Source organism: Pteropus vampyrus, unplaced genomic scaffold (assembly GCF_000151845.1).
Source record: "Pteropus vampyrus isolate Shadow unplaced genomic scaffold, Pvam_2.0 Scaffold23, whole genome shotgun sequence".
Classification (NCBI taxonomy): domain Eukaryota; kingdom Metazoa; phylum Chordata; class Mammalia; order Chiroptera; family Pteropodidae; genus Pteropus; species Pteropus vampyrus.
This window is the reverse complement of record NW_011888804.1, coordinates 8,634,043-8,649,287: the sequence shown is the minus strand read 5'-3', so window position 1 is coordinate 8,649,287 and position 15,245 is coordinate 8,634,043. Positions and strand designations below refer to the sequence as shown.

The 15,245-nt window shown below is 45.9% G+C and overlaps 1 protein-coding gene across 3 annotated transcripts; it reads right to left on the bottom strand.

Annotated features, from left to right (window-relative positions):
- Positions 1–2,983: 2,983 nt before the first annotated feature.
- Positions 2,984–12,788, bottom strand: PRKAB1 (protein kinase AMP-activated non-catalytic subunit beta 1). Of its 3 annotated transcripts, none has more exons than XM_011355856.2 (8): positions 12,640–12,788; positions 12,279–12,446; positions 9,916–10,079; positions 8,604–8,697; positions 8,223–8,337; positions 6,019–6,152; positions 4,598–4,666; positions 2,984–4,347 (listed from the first exon to the last, which is right to left on the bottom strand). In XM_011355856.2, the coding sequence occupies exons 2-8, from the start codon at positions 12,435–12,437 to the stop codon at positions 4,270–4,272; spliced, it is 813 nt and encodes a 270-aa protein (XP_011354158.1). In that variant the 5' UTR covers positions 12,438–12,446; positions 12,640–12,788; the 3' UTR covers positions 2,984–4,269. The 3 variants fall into 3 exon arrangements, with proteins under 3 accessions (XP_011354158.1, XP_011354157.1, XP_011354156.1); XM_011355855.2 differs by having other exon boundaries at positions 2,984–4,119; positions 4,222–4,347; positions 12,279–12,772; XM_011355854.2 differs by having other exon boundaries at positions 12,560–12,771.
- Positions 12,789–15,245: the final 2,457 nt, after the last annotated feature.

Genomic DNA, 15,245 nt, shown 5'->3' with positions numbered 1-15,245 from the left:
AAGAGTTATCAGGCCCCAAGTGTCAGTACTGCCAAGGTTGAGAAATCTGGGCCTGTTCTGGTCAGATTTCTTTCATGGCAGTTTAAATATTGCTTATGATGTCTAAAGCATGGCAACTGTCACTCTAGGCATGCAGTGTTTATCAGAGAAAAATGGTTTATCATCTGCCTCATCAAATGTTGAAGCTTTTATTTTCCTGAAGCTGGGAGGGTGGAAATATAGTGTAGCGTTGCTCACTTCATTTTCCCTTGAGTCTATCAATGATTAATGGAACTATTTATCTCAAAGGGATTGTTACGGGTAGAGGAAAAAAACCTTGAAAGTGACTTTGCTACTATATACAAGTCAGGCTACCTTTCAGAGAACCACAGAGGGAAAATAAGTTGACCCAGGGTATACATAGCCGGAGCTGTCTCTCATTCTCACTTGCTGTTGAGTTTTCCAGATGCGATGGATGAATTCACTCCAGGTGTGGCAGAAATGGCAGCAGGAAGGGCTGGCATCATCGTCCAGGCTAAGGCCCTTTGGCTGTATTTAGGACGAAAAAGATGAGGTAGTTGTGGGAGATGACCCTGCTGGCAGGGCCCAGCGGTTTATCTGAAGGACAGGGCCGGCCTCAGAAACTGTTCCAGCTTGCATGCTCCTCTCCGAGGGTCTGGCTCACAGCAGTGCCCACTCTTAGGGGTGCTCTGGTGGGTGTTTTTACACTTAGCTGGGATGACTTGGGTTTTAGAAGAAATGCATGTTTCTAACTTGTTTTTTCCTGAAGACAATTACAATTGGCGTTCTAGGGCAGAAGGCTCTAGTTTCTTTTCTCCACTGATTTGCTGATCAAGAGAGATGCTAAGGAGAGACTGTTTAGGGGCTGGATAGAGATTTGAGTGGTCCATAGATTTGAGTCTTCATGAATTCAAACTTTGTAAACACTGGTGGGGGGTCAGGTGTCAGGAGAACAGAGTGTGTGCTCTAGATGAAATCATGCTCGTCTGCAAGTAACGGAGCTAAACAAAAATGAAATTTTGCTTTTCTCTAAAACGGTGGCGTCTCTGACCTCAGCTGTGGGTGGTATCACTTTGATGTTCTGGGTTTCAGGCGTGGCCTTTGGAGGTTTGTTAATTGAGCTTGAGGTGCTGGCACTTTTTCTCCTCTGACCCCTTGACTTCTTGTTTGTGGCCACATCCCGTTCATGTTGTAAAGGCTTTGGGGCTCCCCACGTGAAATGAAATGAGCCTATGGACCATCTAGTGCTAGTCCAATCCCTCTCATTTTCTCATGGGAAGAAATCAGACTGAGAAGTCATGTGATTTGCCCCAAGTCACCTAGCTAGTCAGCGACTGAACTAAATTGATATCCCTAATCTCAGTCCAGTGTGTACACTCTGGCAGGGGACACTGGGAGAATGAGAGATTCCGATGCGATGCCAGGCTTTGGCCTGGTCTCAGAGCACTATTGATTTTCCTGTTACATCCCTAAGTGGAACCAGAGGGACGGAAATGGCCTTGCCTGGCTCCTTTGACCTTTGGTTTCAGTATGATGATGTGTGTGGTTCTCTTTTCCCTTCAGTACCATTTTCACAAATTCGTAAAGGCCTTACCTTTGTTTCCACAAATATATTTGTATATGTATTTCCGGAGGAAAAAAATAAGTCTTCTTTCAAAAGCAATTTGAGTTAAGCTTTAACCAACCATGTAACCAGTCTTCACTCATAATGGGAATGCTAATACAGAAAGCGTTACCTGCCGACACATCCCCCAGTTTCCATTGCATCGGCCTGTGCCCCTCTACCACTGCAGTCACCTCGCTGGGTCCCCCCTGGCTCCTGGGCTGCAGAGGACTCTTACCGGGTTTATTGGCTCCAAATGAGTTTTTACATTGGATTTTCACTTCGGCTTCTTCTGAACTTTGTGGGTAGAGCCAATTCACAGGCTGGATTTTCCAACTTCCTGCTGTTCCCCCTTGCAGCCTGGGGCTCCCGGCTCCCTCTGAGCCCTGTCTCTAATTCAGGTTGCACAGAGGCAGTGCTGTTCTGGGCCAGCTCATGCGGGGGGTCTCCCTACCCAGTGTGGGTATCAGACCCCAGCCCTGGGGGCCCATCGCTGGGTCCTGGCCCCACCTCTCGTCCCCGAGTCCCCACTATGGGCCGAGGGTCTGTGCTCACAGCTCACCCACATGGCCATGGTTTTTTCATTTCCAGTGCTCAAATATACCCCTTTACACTTTTTAAGCTTGGCTACATATTTCCAATTGTATTTAAAAAATATTTTATCTTGTTCTGGAAAAGAGTATTTTTGTGAGTTTCCTTTTATTTATTTGCGTAATCTCTACAGTTCCTTAAATCTAGAGTTCCCACACCACTAAGGGTTTTTAGGGTGAAAGGGTTAATTACCCCACCAAGAATGCTAAGTTACTCTTCACGTCAAGTGGACCAGATGACCCAGGGGGTCCCCTTTACTCCCAAATTTTCGTTTAAATGTTTCCTGATGCCTGGGAGGAAAAGGCTTATGAAAGGGACATCTGTAACCTTCTATCTTTTGGGGAGAAGGGACAGAGCCCCTTTCAGCTGGTGAGAATAGCTGACTCTAGAACATTCTGCTGTCTTCCAAGCAGGTGTCATGACCCTAGGCTCCCCTGCAGTGCTTGCTGATGGACAAAAGGAAGCAAAACCTCTGCCCTGGGGACACCCTCAACCTGCTGAAACCAGTAACCTTCGCTGCTCCCTCTCCCCACATTCCCCTCGGGCCTGAGTGGTTCAAAGGGGCTGGACTGTTACAGGTCCCTTAATAACCTTCCAAACTCTTGTGTGCTGAGGTGGGTCAGGGAATGGCCTTCAGCCTTGAGGCAGCTGGAGCCTCACTGTGGGGTACCACAGGATGGTACTGTCAGCAATGTGTGCTCAGGCATGAAAACTGAAAAAGCACTGTGATGAAGAAGCCTCTGGAAGAGTGCCAGTCTCTCCTCCAAATGACTGAGAATCAGAGCTTTCTCCGAGCGCATGTCCTATTATGTTTACAAAAGTTTTATTGAGACTTGTACGTCATCGTAATTCAATGTTTTGAAAACAGTAACAAAAAAGGGTATCCGGACTCTGGTTTACCAGATTAGCACTGGAAACCAGGGAGCTCATTCCTCGGTGTCCCAGCAGGAACACGGGGCATGATGACAGCTTCTGCTGACTTGGGGACAGGAACCCGTGCTAACGGGCACATCTGTGGCATCTCCCTGGAAGCCAAGCCGAGTGCAAAGGGGTTTGCTTTGGTCCAAAGGATGTCTTCTTGACACAAATTTAGCAGGCTGCTGTCAAGTCCAAGTTCCTCTGGAATAAGCAAAGTAACTGCTACATCCTTCTTTGCCAAGTAGGGACAGAGATCCTGAGCAAGGTGTCACAGGCTAGGGTAGGGTGCTTCTCCAAAGTTCTCTTGCTAACACTGTCACCTCATTACGATTAGAGTAAAAAGCTGGGTAACTTCCCAGCTAACAGTGGTCAGTCCTCGGGATCATCCAACTTAATGGGGAAAGTCGGCAGCAGTTTTCGGTCTGCTCTGAGAGCGGATTATTGCTGAGCGGTTTGTTCACATGATCTGTGTTCTAGCTGGGGTGATTAGAAAATTGCCCCAAGGCTGCAGAGTCAGCCGCCTCTGGTTAAAAACAAAGACACAACTTAGTGCACATACGTGTAAATAACAATTGTAAAACTTCATCTGGAAATCAGACAGGCTCTAATTTCTATAGAAATGACAGCTCCCTGGAGCAGAGAACAGGGATGATATTGCTTTGATTTCAGAGGACAGGCAACAGCAACACTGTGTGAGTTGGTGCCACGGCCAGGCCTCACTAGAGATGAGTCAATAGCCTTAAAAATGCACATAACGATTAGAACTTTTGTGTGGCCTCGGTCCCTGCTTTCCAGGTTTTTACTAGCAAGATGGCTAGGGTTTATTTTTGGCTTAAGAAGAATCTCCAGGACCAGTTCAACAGATGTATATTTCGAGCTGCACCCGTCCTCAGGTCCGGCGGTGGGGCTGCACACCTGCTGTTTCTGAACTGCATTCTTGGTCACTGCGTGTTGAGATGCCCATTACAGACCAAGGAGCTTCAGGAGCTGCTGTGCCTGGAACAAACCTTCAAGTAGGAGGAGTAGGGTAGGTACGAAATGTCTTATCAAGAGTGTGAAATGAGAAATTTACAGTCCATTCCCTCTAGTGGGAAGCATGCATGTGGAACCTGGTGGTGCAAATTGTCCCCTGGCGTCCACTGCTGGCTCCCAGGTCTTCATATGGGCTTGTATAACAAGGTGGTGACATACTTTTTCTTGTACCGGTGGGTTGCGCTGAGCACCATCACTCCATCCTGGGGAAGAGGGCGGAAATGGTCAAAGGCCGGACTAAGTCAGGGGGCTCACACTCCAGAGCTCATGAGAATCACCAAGGGGACTTCCTAGGAACGGACACCCAGGCCCGCCTTCAGGACCGGGGCCGGTGGGCCTGCGTCCGGTCTTGGAAGCTGCCTTTCGGATAAGGACGCCAGGTAATTCTGTTGCTAGGGGCCTCAGAGCACACTTTGAGAAACACAGCTCTGACAGCGACAAACGTGTCATTACCTTGATAGAAAGCGCATACAGGTGGTTCAGCATGACGTGGTTGGGCTCAGGGAGCAATGCCGGATCGCACTGTGCGGGAACAGAAACCTATGTGAGCGTTTAGGATTTGGAGATAAAGATTCCCGCTTTATTTCACAGCACCGGATGGATAGCAAAGGAAAGGAGGTGGGTTCTCGTGCCCGCTTCCCAAGATGACAGGCGAGGTGAGTCACGCCTCATGCTCCAACTAAGGGGCACTTGCCGTGTGCCTGCTGGGCTCGCTGCTGTGTGTCTCTGGGCAGGCTTTACCTTGGCCTCTGAAGTGTGGGCCGTGGCTCTGTCCTCTCACCGAAGGAGAGGAAGGAAGAGCGCGCTTCCAACAAGTGCACTTTTAGAGAAAGTAAGAAGATACAATCTATACCGAATGCCCCTGAGCAGTGGATTGCAAACCTGTGCCCGGAAGACCCAGACAGGGGGCCTGGAGAGGGAAATGGGGAGGCACTGCTGCTCCACAAGGGCTCACATAGGACAGGCGCTTACGGCTGCCACACCTTCCAATTTTTTTAAGAGTGACCATAGATCTGGATATTTTTCAATGTACGTTCCCCAATTTTATAAATGATACTTCAAAAGAGAAAAGACAGAGGGGAAAAGCTGGCTCAGCAGCTGACGTATTCTTGGGCACTCTCGACATGGGGCGAGGGGACCTGCTCCTGGAGTGGCCACGGGAGGGGACATCTACACAGGTGTGCGTGTGGCTCATCTCAGTACATGGGCACCCTCTTCTGGGTGGGGTCTGGAGCTGCAGCTCCCTGTGGTTTTCACCTTATAAACACGTGCCTTTTAGGCAGTGGCCTGGACAAAGCTGAAGAATATCTAGACTCAGGAGTTAGGCCGTGCGTCCTGAGATGGGAGAACCGGCAAATCAGGTTAAACTAAGTAGACAGTCAGCCACCAGGGAGGGACGGGGTGCTCTTCAGGGCCCAGGAAGACCCGCACTTCTTTTTGGGAGTAATATTGGTCTCCCAGAGGAAATGTGTGTTACCCAGATACCCCGAAATCTGATCCAGGTGCAGTGATGTTTCTGAAAGCAATCTGATTCTAAAAATTGGGGGCCAGATGAGGAATTCCATTATGCAGTTTACTGAGAAGAGGTAGTGATATATTTTGTCATGAAATTTAAAAGGAGTGGGGCCTAGGCTGAAGCTGGAGTGAAATGCGAGGAAGAAGTCAGACAGGCTTTGTGGAATGGGGAGGCAGCACCCACACTCGAGGACATCTTGCTAGTAGCCTGTTTCCACGTGAGAGGTGGCCCCTGGCACTTAACACACTGATGGGTGACGCTGAGCTTTTTCACCAGCTGTTTTGCAAGAGATGGACAGAGAGGGGAGCAGCTGAACATGACCATGGAGGGTGGCCCGGGCAGACACCTGCATACTCACAGAAATCCCCGTATCCTTATTCAGGATGACCTGGAGCAGATGCGGGGGGAGAATGGGTGGCGCTTTAAACCGCTCTTCTGGTTTTGAGACGTAGGGCTCCTGATGGTAGGGTCCTGGTGGAGAACTGGACAGTTCTGTTGGGAGATGGTGACAGGACATTTACTTTGAAAATTAGGAGTTCTAGGAGACATCTCATTTATGGTACTCTCTAGTGTTGGCTCTTGTTCCAATACAGATTTATACTTTCTTGAAAGATATATAGGCCCTAAGGGTGAATTGCAGAGGCAGTGAGAAAACCCTTCTGGAATTTCGGTGACTGGCATAAAAATTCAGCAGTGAACTCAGTTGCCCTGGTGGAAGATGGCAGTTTTTGCAAAGCCAGTGAGTCCTAATCAGACTAGCAAGCAGGCTGCTCGCAATAGCCTAACCTACCACGCCAATGCGAATGATGCTGCTTCTCGCTTCGGGCCAAGCTGTCAAATACTGGAAAGCCTAAGGCTCCACGTGAGCTTAAGTGGCTAAACCCAAGTTATGAGCACCACCAGCCAGAATAAAACAGAGGATCAAGCAGCCTGTTTATACACAGGTTATACGAGGCACTGGCACATTTCGAAACGAAACAAAATTGAAAACCTGATCTCTAAAGACTCTTGACTCTATCGCTCTAAGGTTCTTTTCAAACTCTTGCTTGAGTATCTTGATTACACAGATATATTGAGAAGCTTCTAGAAGTGTTGTGTTTCACAAGGTTAGAAGCAGCTCACTCAGTGATGTCTGACCAGCTGGAAGGGATTGAGCTGTTATTCAAAGGACGTCCGAGATGGGCTGGCCACCTGAGCCTTGGGCTGTCTGGAATAAATCTGACACAGGCTGGCAGTGCCAATTCCCTCAACGTCATTTTCTAGAGAACAGGCTCCCTTCACACGACCCGATAATATCATAGCAAGATACTGAGAAGAGCATGAAGTACAGAAAACTGAGCCATTAGGAGTAAAAAAATATTTTTAAAAAGTGAATGTCTAAATATGAGAAGTCTACAGAGAGCATGAAATTGGTTGACCAGCAGTGAGGGGTCAGTTTTCTTTCCCCGGGTGATCTATGCTGCGGAAATGTAACTAAAAGCTTTGGTATGTGGCCTAAAATTAACATTTCTATTCAGGCATTTCCTCCATTCCCCAATTCCCATCTATCTAAAAAGAAAGAACTGATTTCTATAAAGATTAAGTAGCTAGCCAGTTAGAAGAGCATAATTTTCAGATTTCCAATTCCTACTCAACACCTGACCTGGCAGCCACAGAAGCCCACCACAGTCCAGTTACCACTGTGATTTCTGAGCTGACAAGAAGAAGGGGTCCTGCTGGCGGAACCTCCAGGCTCAGCAAGATGACAATGAAGAATCATCCTGTAAACTGAACTGAATCCGTTTTCTTAGACTGGCAGGCAGTCCTGGAGACCCTTTTCATTGCCTCCCACAGGGGTCTCCAGGAATTGTTTACACCCTGCAGTGCAGTTGCTGTTGACACTTTAGATTATAACACAACCTTGCTCCTGAACTGCACATATTATGTTTCCAGGTAGTTTCTTCCTGTGGGTTTGGATACAAAGCAATGTATTGAAAGGTCTGTGATTGGATGACTCTTCGAAGACGGGAAAGTTTCCTAGGGCTGCACTGAGCAGATTGTGCTATGTGGCCTGCTTCCTGTGGTGAGCTTCTTTCACCCTGGACAAGGTGCTAATGTACCACCCAAGTGACGGCCAAGGTCACTGAGGTGTCTGTTTATCACCTGTCAGGCTGAAACTCTCCAGGTACCCTGAGAGGGTCACAAGCAGGCAGGGAGCTAGCAGACTTCCCCAGTGCTGGCTCATCACTGAGCCGAGGTAATGCTCCTGGGCCCTGCCCCTGTCACCAGACCAAACTCTGGTTTGGTTTCAATTGCCTGCTCTCTGTGACAAAGCAGCCCTACCAAATCCTGAAGATGCCCCCCAAACCGACTTACTGCTCCCTCGGGGCAAGATTTCAATGATCTGACCTGACACAGTTAAGAATTAGTTTTGTGGCTCTTTAGGAAGCTACAAACATCCACTTGATGGGGCAGCTTGGGCTCAACAGTGAGAAAAACTGTTAAAAAGTGAATGTCTAAAGAATATTTCTCGACGGCACCGCCCCCACCTGCACACACGTGGTATAAAATAACCGTCCATACCAGACACATCGGAGCACTTTTGGGAATCCACCATTAATGCGTCAAATACTTCAAAGTCGGTTTTCTTCACTTGAATGATGTTGTTAACTGTGCCAAGCTGGCTGGTTACTACTGGCTGGGAAGAGACAGACGGGCAGACGTCACAACGCGAAAGGTCTCTAGGGTTTAGAATTTCTGGCTGGAAGGGCTTAGCTCCTGGCTAGCCAACCCACTCCTCTCGGTCAAGTATGCCAGTAGTCTGACAATTAGCATTGCTATTTAGCTCAGCCACACATAGGGACTTTTACCAGCAAGACAAAGGGAACTGATAACAATCAATAAGAAAGGTGACTTGTTTGGATTCTGCGGCCATCAGGAGACCGAGGGCGGGAGGAAGAGTACCTCGGAAGGGTCGTGTGTCCACTGACCATCCACGAAGAACTTATACTGATGCTCTCCTTCCGGCAGGTCCAAGATGGCAACGAAGTTATTGTGGCTGCAAGGAAAAAGGAAGCAGACGTTTGTAGCTGGGTGGGCTGCCCTTTTAGCTTACTTACAAAACCCGTCATAGAGCAAAACAAAACCTTTCCAAGTAAAACCAAGAGTTCAGCCGCAGGAGAATAAACATTTTTAACCAATTCAGACAATTCAATAAAATGATCTCAATCTAGAAAACGTACAAGGAAGCAGCAATACAAGAGGTTTTCTTAAAAACTCACTTTGCTCAACTACCAGGAATCCACAATCCTACCATCAAAAAGTCAACGAACAGGCATCTGTCCTTCTCAACTTTCATGCAAACCACCACCTGGCAGCCTGGATGCCAAGGAGATGGCAACACACGATCACCACCGCACTGCCAAGTTTTACCCTTCTCAGTTTGCCTTGGGCGGGAGAAGGGATCAATTTAATAGGATGCATAAACAGTTCTCTAAAGAAACTCATGTAACTACTAGGAGGTTCCAGAAAACCTCTTTCATTTGATTGTTTTGTTTCCCTGACTTGAAGTGACTTTGTAACTGTGCCCAGCGTCTCCCTCCTACACCATTACCCCTAGAAAAGCAGGCGGTTCCCAGACATCAGTGAAGCCTGGCTCAGCGGGGCACAATTTCTTCTTCTGTTTTGTCAAGAGTACTCACTAGAGAAGATGCTTTTTCATTGACAATCTGAGAAAGAAGTCCATGCTAGGGCTCCTGATAAAGTCCTTTACTAGTCTTGTTAATGATGCCTCTGTAACATGGACCTTTCAAACAAGAGTAATAAAGACTGAGTCAAAATTAGGAGGAACCTCAGTGGTCATCTGGCCCAATACTCCCTTTTTACAGATACTGAGGCTCAAGTTAGTTCAGCCAACGTGGATTCAAATCCCAGTTTCAAAGATTCTCAGCCTAGTGCTCTCTCCCTTGCACCAGGAATAGATTTCTTTCTGAAGGACAAGTCCTGCCTGAACAAACACACAGCTGAATATCTGAAGTGGAAAATGCCGGTGAAACCGAAATACTTGTAACTGAGAGATGTTTTCTCTAAGTCTGCTCTAAACCTAGAGACTACTTGGGTGTGAGATCGGAACTCTACGAATTATTAAGCCAAGGTTATTTTTCCATTCAGCAGCCATTTCATAAGAACATCACTTTCTATTCACCTGTAGAGATCACACAGAAACAAGAATATCCCTGGGTTAAGACAAATATGTGCACACTCCCCGGCCAATTACCTTCTCGTGAGGGGAAGTTTACTCCAGTTGTTGAAGGACCCAGATAAATACACTTCCTTTCCGCCCCCCGTCCATCGAAATACAGTTGGTCGAGCCTGGGCGGGAGCTTTATCGTTCACTTCCAGATCCTGCTGCCAGGCCAGGAATTCCTCCTTCTCTGGAGCCTAGAAACAGAGCTTACTCAGGGACAGGAAGTCGCTAACGAACTCTTTACAGAGAGAGTTACCCTAACACTGACAGTTCGTGCCAAAGAGGCAACTGTACCAACCTAGATCATACTCAGGCTCATTCACTGACTAGCTGTGCACCTCAGTTTCCCCACTTGCAAAATGGAAATAAAAGTAACTATTTCTTAAATTAATTGTGAAGACCGAGTGAGAAAGTCCATGTAAAACGTTGTGCACAGTGAGTGCATAAAAATTGTTAATTACTATTGTCATTATTAAAAAGGGCTACCTTAAAATTCTAGGAGAAACTATAAAACTCACTTGGAAGAAGGCTGAAACGAATTCAAGACTGGCTTAATAAAGGTCATTTTCCTTCCTTAAGTAAGCAAGATTTGAAGTATATGAAAATTTATTAGGGACAATTCCAGAGCTGTCAACTTGAAAACTGGCACATCTAGATTCTAAGGAAGGGAAAAACTATTCAGAGTGGCCATCCCCACACTGGAGAGAAAAAGGTAAATAAGACAAAGACACCCTCATTATGGTAAACAATAACTTCCAGTGCGGGAAACGATGTATAACTGATATGTTTCAGTATAAGAAAAAAACACGTCTGATCTGTCTGGATGAAATATATATTGTGGTTTTGGATCGTTTACATTTTTCCTAGTCAGAAGCCCATGAATTTAAAAGAGTAGGAGTTCCAGGAGGGAGACTCTTAAAGGTGTCTGGCAGGCTTCTAACACCTTCATTTCAAATAATGACCTGAGCGTATCCTAAAAGAGGACTGCATTCTTTGAGCTTAAAAAGATCTATTACAGGTTAAAGAACAACTAACTGGAATCCCTTTCCACTGAGGATGTGGTAACTAATCACAGCCAAAACGGTGGACTAGTGCAGTTAAAAGAACCCATGACTTTTTTTTTTGCTAAACATTTCTTACAGGAGTTTTGGAACTGCAACAAAACAAATACTTTTTGAAGAAAGTAGTTTGCTTCTTATGATGTCTTAAATTGTCATCCTGGGGCCAAAATTATTTCTGGGGGAAGAGACATCAAGTCACTGGAAAATAAGATTCCAAAATTTACTTTACATAGCTTCTCGGGAATGCAACAGATTCAGAAAGTTAGTTCAAATATAAGGCTATAAGGCCAAGTAAAATCAGTCTCTTTATAGTTAGACTCAAAGCCAAGATCCAAGTGAAGATACAAGATAATAATGTGATCACCCAGCCCAACATGAAAAGGAATGTGTGTAAAGTTGGAATGCGCTACCATACAATTAGCCTAATGTACAATGATGATTAATATACAGGTGGAAACTAACAGGATGTTAGACTGGGCATGGGGTGGGGGTGTATGCACCTTAATTTCCTCTAAACCTACTTTGTTGCATTGTTCTTAGGAGGTTCTTTGTTTTTTAGGATATACCACATTCATATCTGCTGCCAGAATCACTAAGTGTCTTTGGATCAGGCCTTGCAGCTGGAACCAGACCACATGAGGTGGTTAACGGGAATGTGGCTGAAGCAGGAATCAAGAATCAGCTTCAGTTTTTGACAAATTAAAGCAGACTGCAGCAGGATGTCCAATTTGGTCTGCAAAAATGTTTGCTTTGGCCTGTTTAAAATATGAAGTCATATTTAAGCAACACAGGAGAGATGATGAGTCGTGGCTGGCTGCCTCCTTCAGAATGACACTTCACTGACGCATTGACCACCCGAAATTTTAGACGATACTGAACACCTCTAATGTGTGTTCTGGTTCATCTCCAAAACGGACAATAAACTGCAAAGCCGACTATTAGAAAGAGTGCCAGTCTTCCTAAAGGTGAGGGAAGATTTCTCAAAGTTGTGAAATTAATTAGTATACCTAAGAGAAAAGCAGAGACAGGCTGTTAATGCTAGCTCCACGATCTTAATTAAGAATCCGAAACTGTCCCTGAGCAGCTTTCTCTTTAATGATGTTAAACAAAGTGAGTTCCTCCTCTCTCGGGGTGACTTTCTCATATCAGTAATTAGACACTGGCTCCTGGGCTGCTCAGAGGGCTCATACAGGGCCATCTGGCTTTCAAGTGCATAGGCTGAAGTACCTACTCCCTCCCTCCCACTTTTGATGAGTTTTAGAGGGGTTATGGCCGGGGATCTAGTAGATCTCAACATTAATCAAGAGAATAAGATTCCCCACCTCCCCTCACCTTGATGTCCTCGGAGTGGAAGAGGTCGGCGTCTTCGGGGCTGTCCATCAGGATCTTGGGCCTGTCCCCATCCTTAGCGCCCCCCGAGCTGTCCCTTCGGGGCGTCTTATGGCCGCTCTGCCGCTCCAGCGCGGCGCGCTCGCTGCTCGTGTTGCCCATGGCGGGAGTCTGCGGGGACACCGGGAAGCCGGACCGGACCTCACTCCAGGGAAGAGACAGGGGAACTCCCGGAATCAGGGGGGTCACAAGGATCCTAAGAGTCAGAGCATGGGGTACCGCACCGCTTGGGCTAGGGTTCCGGGCCGAGATCCGGTTTAAGCTGGCTCAGCAGGACTGGCGAGTTTTCACAACCGCGCTTTACCTGTTCTAGCGGCGACCGCGCGAACTCAAGGGGCGAGAAGATAACCCAACATACTCCCGACAACTGCCCCCACCTCCCAGCAACTTCCGCTTCCAGCACTTCCGCACGGCGGAGCCTACCGGGTGGGGGTGGCTGCTGCCGGCTAAGCAGAGAGATAACTCTTCCTCACTTCCGCTTCCGGTCAGGATTGGCCGTGACGCAGGCGCCCCGAGGCGGCTTCCTCGGGCCTCGGATTGCGCAGTCGCAGTTGGCAGATCCGGCTGGCCCAGGAGCGTGCTGCCGAAGGCCGGCAGGGGGCGCACCAGCGCGCGGACCGTCTGGGTCGCCCTCCCCGCGCAGGGGTGAGTGATGCGCTTGGATTATTTCAGTTATCTTTGGCCACTTCTAGTTAATTCTACACTCTGCAACCAAAGGGTTCGTTTTAAAGGGCAAATATAATTCAGGCTCGTCTTGTTAAAGCCCTGTAATGTGCTAGCTCTCATGCCTTTGAGTGCCTGTTTAAAACGCAGATCCCCAGCCCTAATCCCCAGAAATTATGATTTCCTTGGAGCTCTGGATTGGGGTGTGTATTTTAATAAGCAATCCAGGTGATTCTGGTCCAGGTAGTCTTGAAGGTGCTTGAGTAAAATGACGTACCATACGATTTCTGGAAATTTCTCGCGTGTAGTTGCTTGGGGGTTGTAAAATGTTGGAGTTATTAGTGTATTTTTTTAAAAATGAGAGCACAGCCTTTTGATAGATAATTTTGCAAAATATTTTGTAATCAACTTTGGAGACATAATTTTGCATAAAATGCATTTACTTATTAATGCTTGCTGTTTACTGTGGCCAGTGCTTCAGCAAGAAATGTGTAAACATGTACTAAAATATTCAAATCTTCTCACTGTCAGTCTCTCTCATGGTGTTCTTGTTGTGTGTAAAATTTTATTTTTTGTTTTTGCGTGTATCTCAAAATGATTCGTATTTTCTGGGCCTGGTTATGCATTTTGTCCACTGAACAAACAAACATTTAGTACTTACAAAGTGCCAGACATTGTGCTAAGTAAATAGGAAACACAAATGCCTAAGAAAAATACACCTTCATATTGGTGTACAATTTTTACTTATAGGAACCTTTTACAGAAATACACATGGGAAAATTATATGCAAGCAAGTTCATTTGCAGCATTATCTTTAATGCCATAATACATTAATTCTGAGACGAACATTTTAATCTCTCTGAAACTCGGTGTGTTTTATAGTCAGTGGAATCTTAGATTTGATGAAATAAGGAAATGAAAACTGCACATCCTAAAAAGATTGTCAGTAGAAGAATGACTTAATGAATTAAACACATTCAATGTATGGAATACTGAGCAGCCTTTAAAAAGGAGGAAAGAGAATTACAGGGGTAATAATAACAAGTGTCTGTGACATTCCAAATTCCCAAACAAGGGTAGAACAATAGAAGTTAAGAGCATGAGCTCTGAAGTCAGCCTGCGTGGGTTCATATTCTGGCTTTACCACTTAGTAACTGTCACTTTGGTTTCCTCTTTCGTGAAATGAGGAATACAAATAAAACATACCTTATAGGCTCGTTTTGCAAATTAATTGAGAACATGTACAAAAAGTGCCTCACAGAGTACCTGACTCTTAGTAAACATTCAATAAACATTAGTACTTTTATTGGCATTGTTATGCTTGCAAATGGAAAGTTCTGGAAAGATGTACAACATGCTATTAATAATGGTCCCCTCTGGGAAAGGGAGTGGGATTGGAAAAAGGAGTAGAAAGGAAACTTTCACTTTTTAGTTTATTTGAAAAATAAACTTTTGAACATTTTTCTACTTCAAGGATGTACTACTTTTGTAATTTAAAAATACTTTTTAAAAGACAAATTAAGACATGGTTTCAGCCTGAAAAGGATCCATAGAGGTGGAAACAGACTTGCAGAAAGGCAATAATACAGGTAGGCAAGGGATTCTACAGAAGCCTAGAAGGGACTCAAGCCAGACCAGCAGATAACCCAGTATACTTTCTCTGAGCTGTTTTTCTTGCTCACAATAGTTAGGAAGCCTTGGACATGAAGATGTTGAGTTTTGGATTCTCTCCCAAACAAATTGAGAGATAAGGAAGAACACACGCGCTATGCACCCCTAATCTGAGTATGCAGATGCTTTCATGCATGAGAAAGTTTCAAGACTTCTGCTCGGATATGATAACTGATACCCTGTGGATGCATTCTATGGTTTTCAACGAATGAAACAGCACAATAACTGGGGCTGTGTGGGTGTGCCTGCCACAGGGGTGCCTACTGGAGGAGGCAAGTAGGTCCCACTTGCTGGAGGAATGGTTGCCTTTTTCTAAGTTGTGCAAATAATGCCACAGGACTAGCAATGGCCCTCGCCTCACTTCAAAGACAAAAACAAAAACAAAAAAACAAAGGTGTATAGTTTATCCTTTTCCCAATTCATTTTATGCACACTGTCTTGCAGGATGACCCTCTACCCCCAACACAGGTCACTCAGCCCATCAGAACCTAACCAGTTCATGACACTTGTTCTAGTTAACATTTAATTTTATAGATGTCTTCAGATTTCTAACGTCATTAAATCATTTCTTTATCA

Excerpts from the sequence above, each read along its gene's own strand:
- PRKAB1 (XM_011355856.2), bottom strand. The coding sequence starts at position 12,437 with ATGGGCAACACGAGCAGCGAGCGCGCCGCGCTGGAGCGGCAGAGCGGC. Across the intron at positions 8,338-8,603 it reads GGACACACGACCCTTCCGAG|CCAGTAGTAACCAGCCAGCT; the intron begins GTACTCTTCCTC and ends GTCTCTTCCCAG. Across the intron at positions 4,667-6,018 it reads ATAAGGATACGGGGATTTCT|TGCGATCCGGCATTGCTCCC; the intron begins GTGAGTATGCAG and ends GTTCCCGCACAG.